Source organism: Leuciscus leuciscus (assembly GCF_965113295.1).
Source record: "Leuciscus leuciscus genome assembly, chromosome: 16".
Taxonomy (NCBI): domain Eukaryota; kingdom Metazoa; phylum Chordata; class Actinopteri; order Cypriniformes; family Leuciscidae; genus Leuciscus; species Leuciscus leuciscus.
Genome location: NC_138740.1, coordinates 36,034,681 through 36,051,122, shown reverse-complemented (window position 1 = coordinate 36,051,122; position 16,442 = coordinate 36,034,681). Strand labels below are relative to the sequence as shown.

General features: G+C 37.3%; 2 protein-coding genes across 4 annotated transcripts in view; one reads left to right on the top strand and one right to left on the bottom strand.

The window, feature by feature from the left end:
* Window positions 1–19: 19 nt before the first annotated feature.
* On the bottom strand, window positions 20–5,868 carry tor1 (torsin family 1). Of its 2 annotated transcripts, none has more exons than XM_082141750.1 (5): window positions 5,556–5,868; window positions 3,350–3,615; window positions 3,056–3,231; window positions 2,275–2,402; window positions 20–1,097 (listed from the first exon to the last, which is right to left on the bottom strand). In XM_082141750.1, the coding sequence occupies exons 1-5, from the start codon at window positions 5,740–5,742 to the stop codon at window positions 853–855; spliced, it is 1,002 nt and encodes a 333-aa protein (XP_081997876.1). In that variant the 5' UTR covers window positions 5,743–5,868; the 3' UTR covers window positions 20–852. The 2 variants fall into 2 exon arrangements, with proteins under 2 accessions (XP_081997876.1, XP_081997877.1); XM_082141751.1 differs by lacking the exon at window positions 5,556–5,868 and adding an exon at window positions 4,497–5,054.
* Window positions 5,869–8,545: 2,677 nt separating this feature from the next.
* scamp1 (secretory carrier membrane protein 1) overlaps window positions 8,546–16,442 on the top strand; it is a 34,543-nt gene continuing 26,646 nt past the window's right edge. For both annotated transcript variants that reach the window (XR_014198839.1, XM_082141749.1), the window contains exon 1: window positions 8,546–8,696. Coding sequence is in view for 1 of the 2 variants with exons in the window: in XM_082141749.1 (XP_081997875.1) it covers window positions 8,640–8,696 (57 nt within the window). In the remaining variant the exon portion in view is untranslated. The remainder of the gene's footprint in view (window positions 8,697–16,442) is intronic.

Sequence of the window (16,442 nt, the reverse complement as noted above, 5' to 3'; positions counted from 1 at the left end):
ATTCTTAAGACCAATTGAGTCCGTTTTGGTCATAAAGCTTTATCAAAATCAATACGTAGAATATTTCAAGTATTTTTTTCATTTTATCTTGATGCATCTCAAAATTAATTTTCATAAACGTTGCAAATGTGAAATTATGTTCAAACCAGATTAATAATAACGAGTGCCTCTAATAGATGTAAAAAACAAAACAAAAAAAATATGTTTAACTGTTTTCTTGTAAGATAATGTACTCAACACCTTCAATCAGACCCAGTGGCACTAGAGTATTTGGGACATTGCAACTTAAAATCGACAACAAAAATCTGAGTCCTGACAGTGACGAACTGGAAAAACAAATGATCATTATGTTTCAAAGATCAAAATGAGATTCAGGTTAAGCTACAATAGTCTTCTAGCTAATGATCTTCTTCATTACAACACAGTTTTTCTTAAAAAAAAAAAAAAGGCAGTAATAAATGTGATATTTCAAGATAAAGGCCAATAGTTTTTTTTTCTCTCATGATAACAATTAATACAGATCAACATATAAAAATCGCTGAAAGCCAGTGTTTTTTGGAGCTCCAAGATGTGCAAAGTCTTTAAAAAAAAAGCTTCCTCTACTACTTCATCTTCAACAGAAACACCCTTGAAAAGAAGGACTTCAGCAGCTGATGCGACATCAATAAAACAGTCCATTAGTGTATAAAACACTTGTGATTGGATAAAAAAACATCCCACTTTAAAGTCTCTCGAGAGCACGACATCATGTAAAGCTGTAATGTCTGAGGAGCAATTCTCCAGTTCTTTCTATCTGTGAAAAAAAGCACACAAAGGAAACCAGTTTTTGAGTCTTTCTTTGTTCCCTCTGGTTCAAACATAGAAGTCCAGCCGGCTGGGGATGACCTTGCAGCCCTGCATGGAGAACACGCGCTCCTCTTTAGGGAAGTAGTTCAGGTCGTGGGCCATCATCTCTACCACTTCTCTATCCGGGACGTGACCCTTGGAGACCATCTCGGACAGACCGCACTGAACGATGTGCTTGTACTCCAGAGGAAGGAACGGCACGAAGAAATCCACCAGGTTCTTGTCGATTAAACCAGTGTGCCAGAAACCACCTGTGGATGGAGAGAAGAAACACAAAACAAGCGTGTAAATGGTTACAGTGCCTCTATTATGCTATTTTAAAGTTTCCTGATTTTGTCCAGTCTGTTGTGATTGGTCTACTCTGCTCTGATTGGTCAGATGGTTCAGTCTGTTGTGATTGGTCTACTCTGCTCTGATTGGTCAGATGGTTCAGTCTGTTGTGATTGGTCTACTCTGCTCTGATTGGTCAGATGGTTCAGTCTGTTGTGATTGGTCTACTCTGCTCTGATTGGTCAGATGGTTCAGTCTGTTGTGATTGGTCTACTCTGCTCTGATTGGTCAGATGGTTCAGTCTGTTGTGATTGGTCTACTCTGCTCTGATTGGTCAGATGGTTCAGTCTGTTGTGATTGGTCTACTCTGCTCTGATTGGTCAGTTAGCCCAGTCTGTTGTGATTGGTCTACTCTGCTCTGATTGGTCAGATGGCCCAGTCTGTTGTGATTGGTCTACTCTGCTCTGATTGGTCAGATGGCTCAGTCTGTTGTAATTGGTCTACTCTGCTCTGATTGGTCAGTTGGCCCAGTCGGTTGTGATTGGTCTACTCTGCTCTGATTGGTCAGTTGGCCCAGTCTGTTGTGATTGGTCTACTCTGCTCTGATTGGTCAGTTGGCTCAGTCTGTTGTGATTGGTCTACTCTGCTCTGATTGGTCAGATGGCTCAGTCTGTTGTGATTGGTCTACTCTGCTCTGATTGGTCAGATGGTTCAGTCTGTTGTGATTGGTCTACTCTGCTCTGATTGGTCAGATGGTTCAGTCTGTTGTGATTGGTCTACTCTGCTCTGACTGGTCAGATGGCTCAGTCTGTTGTAATTGGTCTACTCTGCTCTGATTGGTCAGATGGCCCAGTCTGTTGTGATTGGTCTATTCTGCTCTGATTGGTCAGTTGGCCCAGTCGGTTGTGATTGGTCTACTCTGCTCTGATTGGTCAGTTGGCCCAGTCTGTTGTGATTGGTCTACTCTGCTCTGATTGGACTGACGGCCTTGTCTGTTGTGATTGGTCGACCGCTGTAACGCATGTCATTACATTGGAAATCGTCAACAAACTACAGTGAAACTAATAAACAAAATTACTTAAAATGCACTCTTTGTCATGAGGATTTTTTGCTCCATATTTTAGCGGATGTGAGAAAGATAAGAGGCATGTGCCGTACTGTTTCTGTTGTTGAAGACGGACAGTGACAGTGCCGTCTCTAGATCCTTCAGCTGCATCTCCTCTCGCTCTCTCCCGTCCCTCCAGAAATCCAGAGCCACCTGAACGATATTCTCACCGCCGGCGTTACTATAAAGACAAAAACAACTGGGTGTAAAAGGGTCCTCCGATTAAAAAAAAAAGGCCTTTTATGTCATTTCAGAGCAAATACATACCGGGCAAAAGTTTGGAATAATAAAAAAAAAAAAAGTTTTTCAAAGTCTCTTCTGCTCACCAAGGTTGCTTTTATTTGATCAAAAATATATATTACAATTTTTTTATAAAGTTATACTTTGAAAAAAATATTACAATTTAAAATAATTTTCTATTTGAATATATTGTAAAATTTAATTTATTTAATTTGTGATCAAAGCTGAATGTTCAGCATCATTACTCCAGTCTTCAGTGTCACATGATCCTTCAGAAATCATTCTAATATGATGATTTGCTCAATTATTATTGGTGCTCAATTATTCATAATGGTTATTATTATTATTATCAATGTTGAATACAGTTTTTTTGCTTAAAATTGATAGAGAACAGTTCTTTTAAACTGTGATAATATTTCACAATATTGCGTTTTTTACTGTATTTTTGATCAAATAAATGCATACATATAATATATATATATATATATATATTATAATAGAAAATATTTTGACAACTAGTGACCAAATCGCATTGATTACATTATTTACAGATTTAAATGTTCTGTTTACACTGAAGTACACAATAACACTGACCTGAGGAAAATGAAGATGGCCTGTCTGTACGATACTCCGTTCAGATTGTCGTAGAAGTCCAGGTAAGGCTTTATACTGTCGATCAGCCCGGGATGCATTTTATCCATTTCATCAAAGATGAACATGGACCGAGGGCAGATGGAAACATTCCCCCTTACCCACTCCTGTAACTGGGACTAAACAATTGCAAACATATATTTTGTACAGATGTGACGATCAAACATTAGACTGGTTGCATTTTGTTGTTGCAGTGAAATACATGTATTTGCATAATAAACAAAAAAATCACATTACCTTGTATGTGTTGATGTGCATCTCGTGAGGAAAGTGTGCCGTTGCTGTAAACAGATGAACAAAACTGCTCGACATTCCTTTCGCGTATATATTTTCTGCTATCAGCTGGCTCACGAAGTTCTTCCCAGTCCCGGTCCAGCCGTGGAGGGACAGAACCAGAGGTTTCTTCGGGTTTTCATTCTTCATGAAGCCCGTGACGGCTTTCAGGATGACCTGAGCAGCAACGTGCTGCCCGTACAGCTTGGTGTCGAGGTCATACTTCAGTCCTGAGGACGAGAGGACACATTTACAGCAACCATATGCTTTATATGCAACAGCTGCACTTCAAATAAATAAATAAATAAATGCATGTATCAGACAACAAAACAAGTTTCATAGTTTGAGGCATTTTGGCTGATTGCCAAACCGATTCTGAAAGAAATCATGGGTTCGTACAGACACTGTAAAATGAAATCCCAGGACTTTTCAAGCACTACTTTTGGGGTTTTCAAGGACTACAATCAGACATCTCACTTATCAAAACAATATCTTTGTCTTTCAAATTCTAAAAAAGGTTAACAGATAAATAAAAATACACTAATAAAACAAAATGGTAAAAATAAAGTGTCACATGTGCAAAGTATGCAATGACTGTGGGAACACTAATCATTAAAAGGATACTATGACAAAGATATCGCTTTCCTTATTCAAATAGATTTTTTTCCCCAATGAATATGATGGACCAGAAGAATGAAAGCTGTATCATATACTTGGAAATTTATTTAAATGAGCAATCTCACAGTCATGAGAAATGTCTTTATATTTATAGCAGAAAATGTTGTTTAATTGAAAAAAAATTAAACTGTAATTTCATTATTGTCTTTCAATAATTCACGTACTATATAAATTAGTTTTTTCCAATCAAGCACTTTAAGCACCTTGAACAAACCCTGTAATAAGACATGTTTCTTTGTTTACAATGATCATTTAAAAATAAACACAATCTGGCTGTTATATTTAAAAATAATAACAATTATTAGTATCAAATAAACCATTATAAAAACGGTAGAAAGAAGCATTAAGTGTCTTTTTGGTGCTTTTACGGGACATAAATGCACAAATGCATGATCAGATCCAACTATAGTACACATTGTGATCACATTTTCACCTGTTGCATTAAACTTGACCCAGTTCTCATCACACGTTTCATATAAATAGCGATATATTTTCCTGCCCAGCATAGCAGCTCCAGTTCCCAGCAGCAGTGAGGTGGACACGGGCTCTATGGCCTCCACGACCAGCCCGGAGACCAGGAGGCAGTGCAGTAAAGCTGTCCATGGCCGAGCTTTCATTTTACTACATAAATCATCGATGCTTTTAATAGGAAACGGAGAAACAAAACAAAACAAAACGAAGGTTCCAACAGTCACAGACCGCACTTCCTACTTGAGGAAAAGTGACGACGATCGTGCGCGACGAATGAGGCATGCGCACAGCGTTCAGTTCAATAGTGCATGTTGCATTGATTGTTTGATCATCACTGGTCACTTTGCCACGCTGTCTATACTTGCTCATATTAAAATTATATATGCAGACGAAGATTGGGTGAATTACACTTCAGAAGTGTCAAGTTAAATAAAATGAGCTACTTGCAGATAAAAAAAAAAAAAAAACCTATGAAAATCAGTCTAAATAGTATTAGATTAGTTATGATTTCGGGGCGAATCATATATTATCACTATATTTACATTTAATAATTCAGCAAATGTTTTATCCAAAGCGACTTGCATCATCATTCAATTGAATTCAAATTGATTGGGAACCAATACAACTCCATCATCAGCACCAATACACGAATTAGTGCTATAATAATAATAATAGACTACATGATTACATATTTTCAGATGATGCATGATTATATATAATAGAAGTGTCAGGTGCAGTGCATTGCATTTTCAAAGCACAATCAGGAAGTAGCAAAATATCAATACAAGAAGCTGTTTATAGTTAATAAATTCCGCATGTCCTGGCTGTCAATTTGTTTGGCATTCAAATGTATGGAATACTTACTAATGTAAATAAAGATAAATGTGTATTTAATTCATTTTAATATAAGGGAAATGTGGATTTATAGGTTATCATTTGACCAACATTGCAAACCTGGGATCATACGCACATCCATGTTGCGTCCAATAGACATTGATATGACAAAACCTCCCGTTCAAACCTGTTTTGTTGAATGAGATCCACTCCGGTCTGCAACACTCATGGAAGTAATAGAGCACGTTCTGGTAACTGGCCAGAAAGCCGGTGAGCGCGGCGGCCATCCCGACTGCGATGCTGGTGCTGATCGGCTCTATCCCCGCCGTGAGAGAGCAGCAGCCCGCGAACACCAGCCAACACGCCAACCGCATTCTGGAGGACGAGTCGAGTCCGTCGAAATCAACAGCACATCAATATCCTACTGTCCTAATCCGGTTTAGTAAACACTTGATGAACGACTTCCGTGAACCGAATCAAAACAGTCCGTTTGGGATCGTGCGCGCGCGGCGAGGAGTTCCACTCTATGGCGTCACAGTATTCCGCATGAAATGACCATTTTAATAAAGAAATAGTACGACTACGAAAGCTGTGTCAATATTTGTATTTGTTTACAAAGCATCTGTTTTTTTGGTTGCACTATATCCAATCAATTTGGGTCTGACCTAGGTTCTCACATGTTTGATGAGGCAAATGTTAGGCTACACACTCTTTCAGATTAAAAGACAGTTTTTTATTATAATAAAAATAGACCCTTGGAGTATATTGTTAATTTTTTTATTTGATATGGCAAATTCTTCATTCATAAAGCAGAAGTTTGCAATTGGTATTCTATCCTGTCCCCACATTGAAATTGAATTAAACTCACTTATTAAATCTCTTTATTAGAATAAAAAAACGAAATATTATTAAGAAATATTTAACGAAAATCCATGTATTTAGAAGCTTTCCTAATGTATCAGTGTCTGTAGTTATTGTATTAACTTATGTTTTGTGTATGTTGTTTTATTAAATGTATTATTAATTATTTTCAATTTGTTGTAAGATGTGTGTGGGTGTGTGTTTTATTATTTATAATTTATATTGATTGTGTGTGTGTGTGTGTGTGTGTGTGTGTGTGTGTGTGTGTGTGTGTGTGTGTGTGTGTGTGTGTGTGTGTGTGTGTGTGTGTGTGTGTGTGTGTGTGTGTGTGTGTGTGTGTGTGTGTGTGTTTACCTTGACAATGTTCTTATGTATAAAAATTATCACCAAAAAAATTGTTAATGTTTGTAAACATTTATTTCAGTTAAAAATAATTGTTTTTATTTTAATTTATATTTTTGTTTTTTAAATATATGTTTTTATAAAACGTTTTCGTTTATTTCTTTTTGATTTAATTTATTATTAGTAGTAGTAGTAGTAGTATTTATCCTAATGTATACACTGGCTGTGTTTGTAAATCTTTAAAACCAATTGAAAATATTATTATGATAAAAAATCAATAAAAAATCTTTCTCCAATTGTGTGAATTTATCCGGTCCTCATTCTCAAATAAATAGTTTATTATCACACTCCTGATACATCACTGAAATATGTGGTAATTTTCATCATTGTAGATTATATAGTCAAATCCTGAATCTACTCTTGAACAATTGAAACTCACTCACTTGAAAAATCTATTTATTTTACTAAAAATAAATGAAAAATGACTTCTTTCTTTGGCACCAAGATAAATATCATGTCAAATAAATGTTTGCATATTTTCCACTGCTATAAAATATTTAAAATAAACAAAATGTCATCATGAAACCTAGAAGAAGAAAAAAACAGTTTTGGGCATTTACATCATGTTTGGTGCATAAGGGGCATATTACAATTAATTTTTTTATTATTTATGAAAAACATTTTAGTTATATTTTATCATTATATCATGTCAAATTATGATTATAATATTATTATATAGCTTTTTTGGTATCACAGAAACACCAAGGGTTTCCAAAGATACTGGATAGAGATATTCTCATATACATTAATAAAACATGTATCCACTGACAAAAAAATTAATTGAGTGTCAGGAGGATTTTTTTAGCACATGGTTTTACACAAATGGTGCAATATCTGTAATGACGCAATTTTTTTTTAAATAGATTTTTCATAGATTAATGACGCAATTTTTGTTAAACTTGTAAAGTTTAAAATACTTCTTTCCCCCTTTGGACCTTCTGACATGACACTCGTGTCCTCATAATGAAGCTGAAATCATTTATTTGAAGGCATGTGTTTTGCCTAAATATACACCATTATTTGTATAGTGTCCCTTCATTAACGCCAATAGGAAGAGATTAAATTGACACACTGAAATATATCACAGGCAGCAACTGAATTACATCATGTAGAAGACAGTGACACCTAGAGGGGGGCCGGGACCCTGAAGACAGTGACACCCAGAGGGGGGCCGGGGCCCCGAAGGCCAAGACAGATTCAAAATTATGTCTAAAAATAAACATGATATTTTTGATGCTAACTATTGTTGACACCTGTCACTCGGACTGATACCGGAGTTTGACGGATACAGCTGTGTTTAGCAGAAGTGCCAAAATATTAATATCCTTTTATTCAGAATTTAACCGAGAGCAAAGTCCTGGAGAATATGTTATAGCAAGACCATCGCTGAGGTGAATAATAGTTCAATCAAACAAAAACAACAACAATGACCTCTTCATTTTAATGATAAGCTGTTCTTGATATTCATATTCAACCCATTATAGCCTCGTATATGAAGTACTATTTATGCTCAGGAAATATTTAAGAATGGATGGATAAATAATCTTCTTAGATGTAATGATTATTTATGCACTCTAGGTGGCAGACATGTCAAGACTTTGTGAAATGAACGTTTTCTGTTCTGCATTTTTGACTATAATGACTTGAAAAAAGAAATAGAGAGAGAGACAAAGGTGTACAACATGACGAAAGAAATAATATTAATAATAATATAAGAAGAAGAAGAAGAAGGGAACAAATGATATAAGATGCAATTTATGCAATAAAGCAATAAAATAATAATAAAAAGTTTAAAATAATAATAAATCATAATTATGATGACAATAATTAGGAGCACATTTTAATTATATGTATTTGATCATACTGGATTGTGAGACGTGCAGCTGACGCATGACGTCATTTCCGGTTCTGCCATTTTGCGGTTGCGGATCAGTCTCGAGCAGCTGGTGCGTTTCTTACGGAAAACCGTTCATTTAATCTAACATTTCAGCCCAATTCAGCCGGAAAAATGTCAGACTTTGACAGCAACCCCTTCGCGGACCCGGACTTCAGCAACCCGTTCCAGGTAACGGCACAGCAGTGCTGGTTATATCTGTGTGATTCGGTGTTCAGCTTTTTGTGTGGTTTTTTTACGTATAAAGTCAATACATTTTCTAGTCATTTCGATTACGTTTATGTAAAATAAAGTACATTAAATACAAATATCTTCAGTGGAAAGACAGAACTTGTTGTTCAGGAGTCACAAATGTATTTATTGTGGTCTTTGGTTTTGTTTGTTAGCATTTATTATTATCATTGGGTTTTTGATTCGAATTATGAGTCCAATTTCGTGTTTATTCAGACCAAAAAAGCCTTTAATGAACTATGAATTACATTTGACCACCACATCAACACTTCATTGTTTATGGCTTTGGTATTATTAATAATATGTTAAGATGATGGAGGCTTCAATTCTGGGTTTGGTTTCTAACTTGGGCTTTATTTGGGATGTTTTGGGCTTTATATATATATATTATATTTGTAGTGTCTTTTAACTAGTGAATTATCTGTTGTTATTGAAGCTGTCCGTGTCTGAGATGAATATGGTCCATTTACAGTCTTTGCACATATACATGGGGCTGAATAATGACGTTTAGGGTCAATAAAGGAATGTGTGTGTGTGTGTGTGTGTGTTTGGGCTGGATGGATGGATGTAGGCCGCCCCTGTTTTGATCAGTGATATGACTGTGTGTGTGTGTGTGTGTGTGTTTGCAGATCTGGTCAGCTGAGGGAATTAGATCCCTGCTGCCTGTTTTATTCTTCATTTTGTGCTGCTACATTTATCCAAACAAAGCATTTGTTGTCTCTGCAACTTAATGCATCAAAGCTGGTGATTTTATTTTTATTTTTTTATTTTTTTTGAAATAACCACTTTTGAAATGAGTTAACCCTATCAAGCCTGCTGTGACATATTTGCTAGATTCATTTCTACATTACTACATACTTACATGATCAAACTTCGCTGAAAAACCTGTTGCACACAATCTACTACATGCCTTCTGTCGTCTGATTGACAGTTTAGTGTTTTAGCAAGTAATTTTAGTCATTGTAAAAAAAAAAAAGAAGTCTCCCTGAGGTCATGGCTCATGTGTCTTTTTGCTGTGAAAGTAAACGTAAGAATAACTTTAATATTGTTTCTATTTCAAGATGACACTTAGTAAACTGTAGCAACTTATGTTTATGTTGAGTATCCATACATTTTTCTTTTTAGAAAAATTATGTTTAAATAAGATGATCAGGCTTTTGAGAAAGGTTTATTTATTCATCTATAAATCATCATTGTATTGCATTGCGTTATATGTTTTAAAACTACAGAGCCTTGATCATAAAACTAAAGCAAATCATCTTACCAAGACATTATTGGCAGAAATACAATAACGACTGATATTTATGCCTTTTATGTAAGTAGTCTGTTATACTGTAATAAAGATCTCATTGATTTACATTACAAGCTATCAGAATTTCTTCTTACTTTTTGGCCATATAAAGACCAGTATCTGCATCAAATTGCATATTTTTTGCTGCATTCTCACTATGAGCCATAAAATGCATCAAATATTAATCAAATATGATGCCCAAGAAGAAACACACATGCAAACTTTGTTTTAGATTTTCTTTTACATTTTGTCTAAAGGTTCAATAGACCGTTCCATTAAAAGAAATTAGATTTTTTTGACTATTATTATTTTTTCATATGTTCATATATCTGTAATACACAATGTCCATCCGTCTGGAGTTTTTCCTCCATTGTTTTCCTTTCCCGTGTAGTCTCTGGAGAGAATCTGTTTATTTGACATTACAGGTGTTGTAGACTCACAGGAGGGATCGGACCCGTCTTCAAGGTGCAGGGGGACAAATGCAAATTCATGCACAGCAGATTGTGACTTTAGTTCGGCCGGACAGGACATGATCATTTACACCTCTGTTGGTCACCCAGGTCTCTCTCTTCCTGTTGAAACCACACACACACACACACACACACACACACACACACACACACACACACACACACACACACACACACACACACACACACACACACACACACACGTCATCAGTAGCAGCAGCAGTTTTGCCTCCTCTGAAGTGTTTCTATTAAAGCATACCTCTCAAGTCGTCATTAAATGGTCAGACTTGGAAAATCGTTAAGTAATCAGCAGTAATGGTATGCAGTCTGCCATGGGTTTGCCATGGTAACTCGACACCGGCGCGGCCCTGTAGTCGACCGACTGTAGCGGCACATGTCTCAATAATTCATGCGGCTTCTTGATTGCATTGTTTCTGACTCACGTCTTTAGTGCATATAGTTTGTCTTGCTAGAAATTAGCTTGTAGATGTTGATTAATTTGCTGGTTTTTGATTCAAGACCTCATGTTTGATTGATTGACAGAAAACCTGTTAGGTGATTGCTCCATCTTAGCCAATCAGCATTCAGACAGTGGCACTTTTATTTAAGTACGGAAGCTCGGTTGAATCCTGTAATGTTTACACTGGTAATGATACCAGATGGTGGTGGAATTAGTTCAGAACATTTAAAAAGATAGCTTTGATTTGTTATAACCTTTAGGCTACATAGTGAACGTTCTAAGAATTTGCTGCATTATTGTTAGTTTGTGGGCTAATTTACAAAGGCTTTGAATGTGGCTTTTCCAGTTTTTTTTTAAATGTAGTAACTGTAATGGCTAGATTATATAGCATAGCCTCTCATACCTTTTACTGAAGGTTTTGGTGAAATTTAAATGCCATGCGTCTATTTCTAAATGCATGTTATTGATCTTTTTATGCGAACGATTCAACAACCATTCATCACAGCCTATTTAAAATCACCCCGTAATTTTCATAAATGGATCTTCTGGTGAAAAAGCAGATTTCTCTCTGGTGACATGTTCGACTTTTCCCATCATATAGGCTAGTCCACTTAGGCCCTGTTTACATCTGGTATTAAAGCTGCCGTCGGCAAGTCTGGCAGATTGGGTCGATTAGCCAAAATTTTGAATGTTTACAACTCTCATGCCCCTCCCCACTACCAGCGAGCACCCTCCCATCGAGGTCGTGCTCGTCAGTGCGTCACTGTGCGTGTGTACCTGATTTTCTGTGAACGCATCCGTCTCTTCAGCATCTATCAACACCATGGACTCGGAGGTAGGCTGCCCTGGCTAATCTATCCATAGATAGCAATAACCGAGGAATTGGAAGCTTGTTAGTAGATTTTCTCTCCGCCATCACGCTTCATGCAATCTCCAGGCGAACTTCAGGCGTGGCGTGTGCATGTGATATTAACGTGCGCGAGTGAGGGGGGATCTGTGGCGTGTGCACGACCTGTGATTGACAGTCAGATCTCACACCCCCCTGCGCTGATTGGACCCGATGAAGCGGGAGCGCTGGTTTTTTGCTAAACAAATAACACGCTCCAGGTGGAGTTAGAAGCTCGGGTTTTTTTCTAAAACCACCTTATTTATGTTGTTCTGTCGGATTATAGTGTCGATTACACTGAATATGATCAAACAAAAAAATGTTGCCGACGGCAGCTTTAAGATGCGTTTTGGTCGATCAGATCACAAGTAGACGAGAGAGACACATTCCCGTATTTTAATCCGTCTCTTTTGTCCAATTTCAACCACTTCTGTCCTGATTTCTTCGAGGGGAGGGTCTATGGGAGGGTAAATGTATGTGATTCTGACCAGCCGGAGAGTATCAGCTTTCGTTTCTGCTTTGACAGCCTCGAGATCACGGCGAGCGCTGTGAGTGTGTGTTAGACATCAGGAACGGTGAGAGAACATTGTGCTTGGTTCATTTTTCATCTTCAAACCAAACTTGGGTCTTCGGCCGACAAAGTTTTATTCCCGTCTGGCTCACGCGCTTCCCATAAAGTTTAGGTCTAGGTCTTTTGTGGCTGTTCGAAGCCGAACGCATTCGACCACATGAGCGACACTTCGAAAGCACTCAGTTTTCGACTAGCTCTGGAAGTGGAAATACGAGTGGGAAGCTCGGGATTTTCTTTAAGCCCCGATCTTTATGAGTTGTGGGCGTGTCACTGGAATACCACAATACTTAAAGGTATTTAGCAGTGAAATTGCTAGACTTTTCTATTTACAGTGAAGTAAGCTTAATGCCTGCACAGAATGATGGCATTATAATATAACAATGTAATGTAAAGATAAAGTTTGCAGTGGCTTCATAAATTAATTAAAAACATTAAAAAAAAACAAAGCACACCTGATGCACATTTCTTTGTTCTTCATTTTCTAGAACTAGAGTTTAAGAAACTTTCTCTATTTTTGTGTAATTAATTAAGAGAAAGTACACCGCCATCTTACTCCGACGAAAGTGACTTGAACACACATGCCGTCATAAACACGACTTCCCACCCCGTAAGTACGAACTTCCCAGGAGGACTTGAACGCACCTTTAAACCCGTCCCTTTCTTACAGTCAATTGCAAGCTTGCATTCTGATCCTGTCCTACATTTTTCTTCTTCTTTAATAATCCGTTTCATTTGGATGTGCACCACAATATGGAAGAAATGATCTGTCGCTATACTTCCATTTTATCTTTACTTTAATTTAATAATAAACAAAAAAATAACATTTCATATTCATTTTGTCATTATTTACTCTCCCTCACGTCCTTCCAAACCGGCGAAGCACAAAATTAGACATTTTAAAGAAAATTTTTACCACGTCTTAGACTTTACACTTATGAATTTGACAGATACTTTTATCTAAAGTGACTTACATTTGCATTTAATTCACGGTATATTAGTTCATGCATTCCTTGGGAAGCAAACCCATGATCTTGGCGTTGCTAGCACCATGCATTACTGTTTACCGTTTTGAAAAATGGGGCTTTAAAATGGATGGACACAACATGGTTGTGCCGATTGACGATAATATCGTGGCGGGTAGGCCTGTCGCGATAGTCAATATATCAATTAATCGCACGATAAAAAAAATGAGCTTGATAATTTTTCTGGCCGCGATAATTCCATTTACATGCTGCTTTGTCTTCCTCGTCTCTCTCTCTCTCTACCAAAGAGACTGGATGACCACTCTCGGTTCCTTAGCGTATAGGAGGAGTGTGAACCCTCTTGTCAGTTGCATGGTCTTTGTGTGGAGAGGCGGCGCCGCGGCGCATCTATACCACGAATGTTATTTCTCGTGCCATTTATACGGCCAAAATAGTTTTTGCGTGCATATGAGACGCACTTTATGGCGTGTAATACGCACGCACTCCTCACCCCTAATCCTAACCAAATCCTTCAGTGTGTAGCATATACACGCAATAAAGTGTGTCTCCGTCTTCCCGACAGTACACAATCACTCGGGCGTTTAGTCGACAAAGTAACAGGAAGGAGGACAGTGCAAAATGGTGTGATATGGCCTGTTGAGGCTTTTTTTTGTTTTGTTTACAAAGGTCCTAACTGGCAGTTTTGCCTGTTATGGAATGTATCGCTATTTATGTCTGAGCCTAATGTTTAATACATCTTTTGAAGTGCAATTTTGTTTACATCCATTTTATTTATTGTTTTTGGTATTTATTCAAGTGAATTTTGCTTTTATTCCATTGCTTTTATTGGTTTTGGTTGTTTTGTTCATTTTTTGTGGATATTTAAAATGTTTTCCGTTTTCAATGTTTAATATTCTTTAGAAATAAAAGTTTATAGATCTTTGAAAAGGTGTACCTATTATGCCATTATCATTATATTAGATGAAAATGGTCTCAGAACAACAATATTATCGTTTATCGCAATAATTTCTTGGACAATTTATCGTCCAGCAAAATTTGTTATCGTGACAGGCCTAGTGGCGGGTAGACAATAGTTTGAGATATTGCTGTTAGCTGATGTTTTTGACGATAATCAAGACGATATTAGGCTTGTCATTATAAAACTTTTATATTTATCATGTTAGTTTATCAATAATAAGTTAACGAACTATGGACTCCTCCATCTAGTTTGTTTTTGCTAAAACGCAGTCAGGGATCCGGTGTCTGTCAGATTTACACGTAGATTTATCCACTCATCTACAGCTTTGTGTAAGAAACAGACGGGAATTTAATCAAAACTTCCACTTTAGCTCTCCTTGGCATGCAAATGAAAAGACAAACACTTTGAGGAGGATGAAGCATTCTTCGCCCGAGTTTGCTGTTTGGTAATAATCATTAAGTTAAACATATGTGACTATAAAGGCGTTTTAAATGAAACCACAGAGTAAATAGTCTCTATCCTGGATGAGATCCTGGTAGAAAGGAGTCTCACGTCGTGCTGAAAGCGTCTGAAATGATGCAGCCTCATCAACAAGTAGGCGTGCTGCAGGATGTTGCAGAACTGGTGCACGGTGTGTGTGTGTGTGTGTGTGTGTGTGTGTGTGTGCATGACTGACTGAAGGCATGCATGCATGTGGTCCTGACGGAGCAGATTTTACCTTATTACAGTGATTTCATAATGCAGCAACTGTCAAACTCGTAAAACTGTCCAGCTGTGTGTGTGTGTGTGTGTGTGTGTGTGTGCAGCAGTAAGGGAGTAGACTGTCTAAATGAGGTCCGTCTGATTCTGTCCCTCACTCATCGTAATGAGAACACGAGAATAGAGAGAGAAAACTAATGATCTGATTAGATGGATGTTTCTGGAGATCTAGCCCGCTCTGCAGATGCAGGGGAACCTATTACAGTGAGCCACTGTCACTGTGTGTGTGTGTGTGTGTGTGTGTGTGTGTGTGTGTGTGTGTGTGTGTGTGTGTGTGTGTGTGTGTGTGTGTGTGTGTGTGTTTGCCTTTATTCACAGTGTTTGTTAAGGGAGCGGTGGTGACTAAGAACAGTTGTTTTATTTTAGTTTCCCGTCATCATCAGCGGTGGAATGTATTGTCACGGGACCCGGAGATGGTTTCATTGAATGAGAGTTTCGTCAGCTTCCACTCAGAACCCTGTGTGTGTGTGTGTGTGTGTGTGTGTGTGTGTGTGTGGATAGAAGATTATATAATGATCAGGACAGGTAGGCAGCTCTCTAGGTTTTGGTCCAGAGAGCCCTTTTGTGTCTCAGCATCATAACCTGTAAGATAGAAAGGAGAACAAGAAAACCGCATACTAATCTGCATACCATCCATCATCCTTATCTTTAATAATCATTTTTAATAATCATTTTATCTTTCATGGTAATTACTACTTTTAAAATGTTATGCTACTGTTTATGATGTTTTTTGTAAAGCACTTTGTAAGCACTGTTTTCACATACTTACTGTGTTGTTGCTTTCCGTTAGGTGACATTTTATGTTTCATTATATAACCCACACAAACCTGCTTTCTTTTATCTGTCCTTTCCAAAACGTTTGACCTTTAATGTGCACATCCTCAATACACGCTGAGTGTTCAGACGGCCTTTACAACACAAATAAACCCTTGTTTAGACAATCTTCTCCACACAAACCCCAGTGGTGTCACACCTGCCTAACGCTTGGGGTTCGTTCAGGAATATTTGCAGCAGTTATGTGTTTGCGTTAGTGATCGACCGATATTGATTTTTTATAACCGATACCGATACCGATTATTTGCATGTTTATGTGCCGATTACCGATATGCAGAACCGATATTTATTTACTGTTATACTTCTGTTTTTGACACAATTATTACAACACAAATGAACTGAACAAACAATTTTATTTATAACAATCACTCCCTCCTTGCATACATAAAAAACTTTATATTTATACACAAATAAATAGAGGGGTCTGAGTCCAAAAAATAAAGTGCATTGTTACTAAGTGTCTTTGTTTAAAAA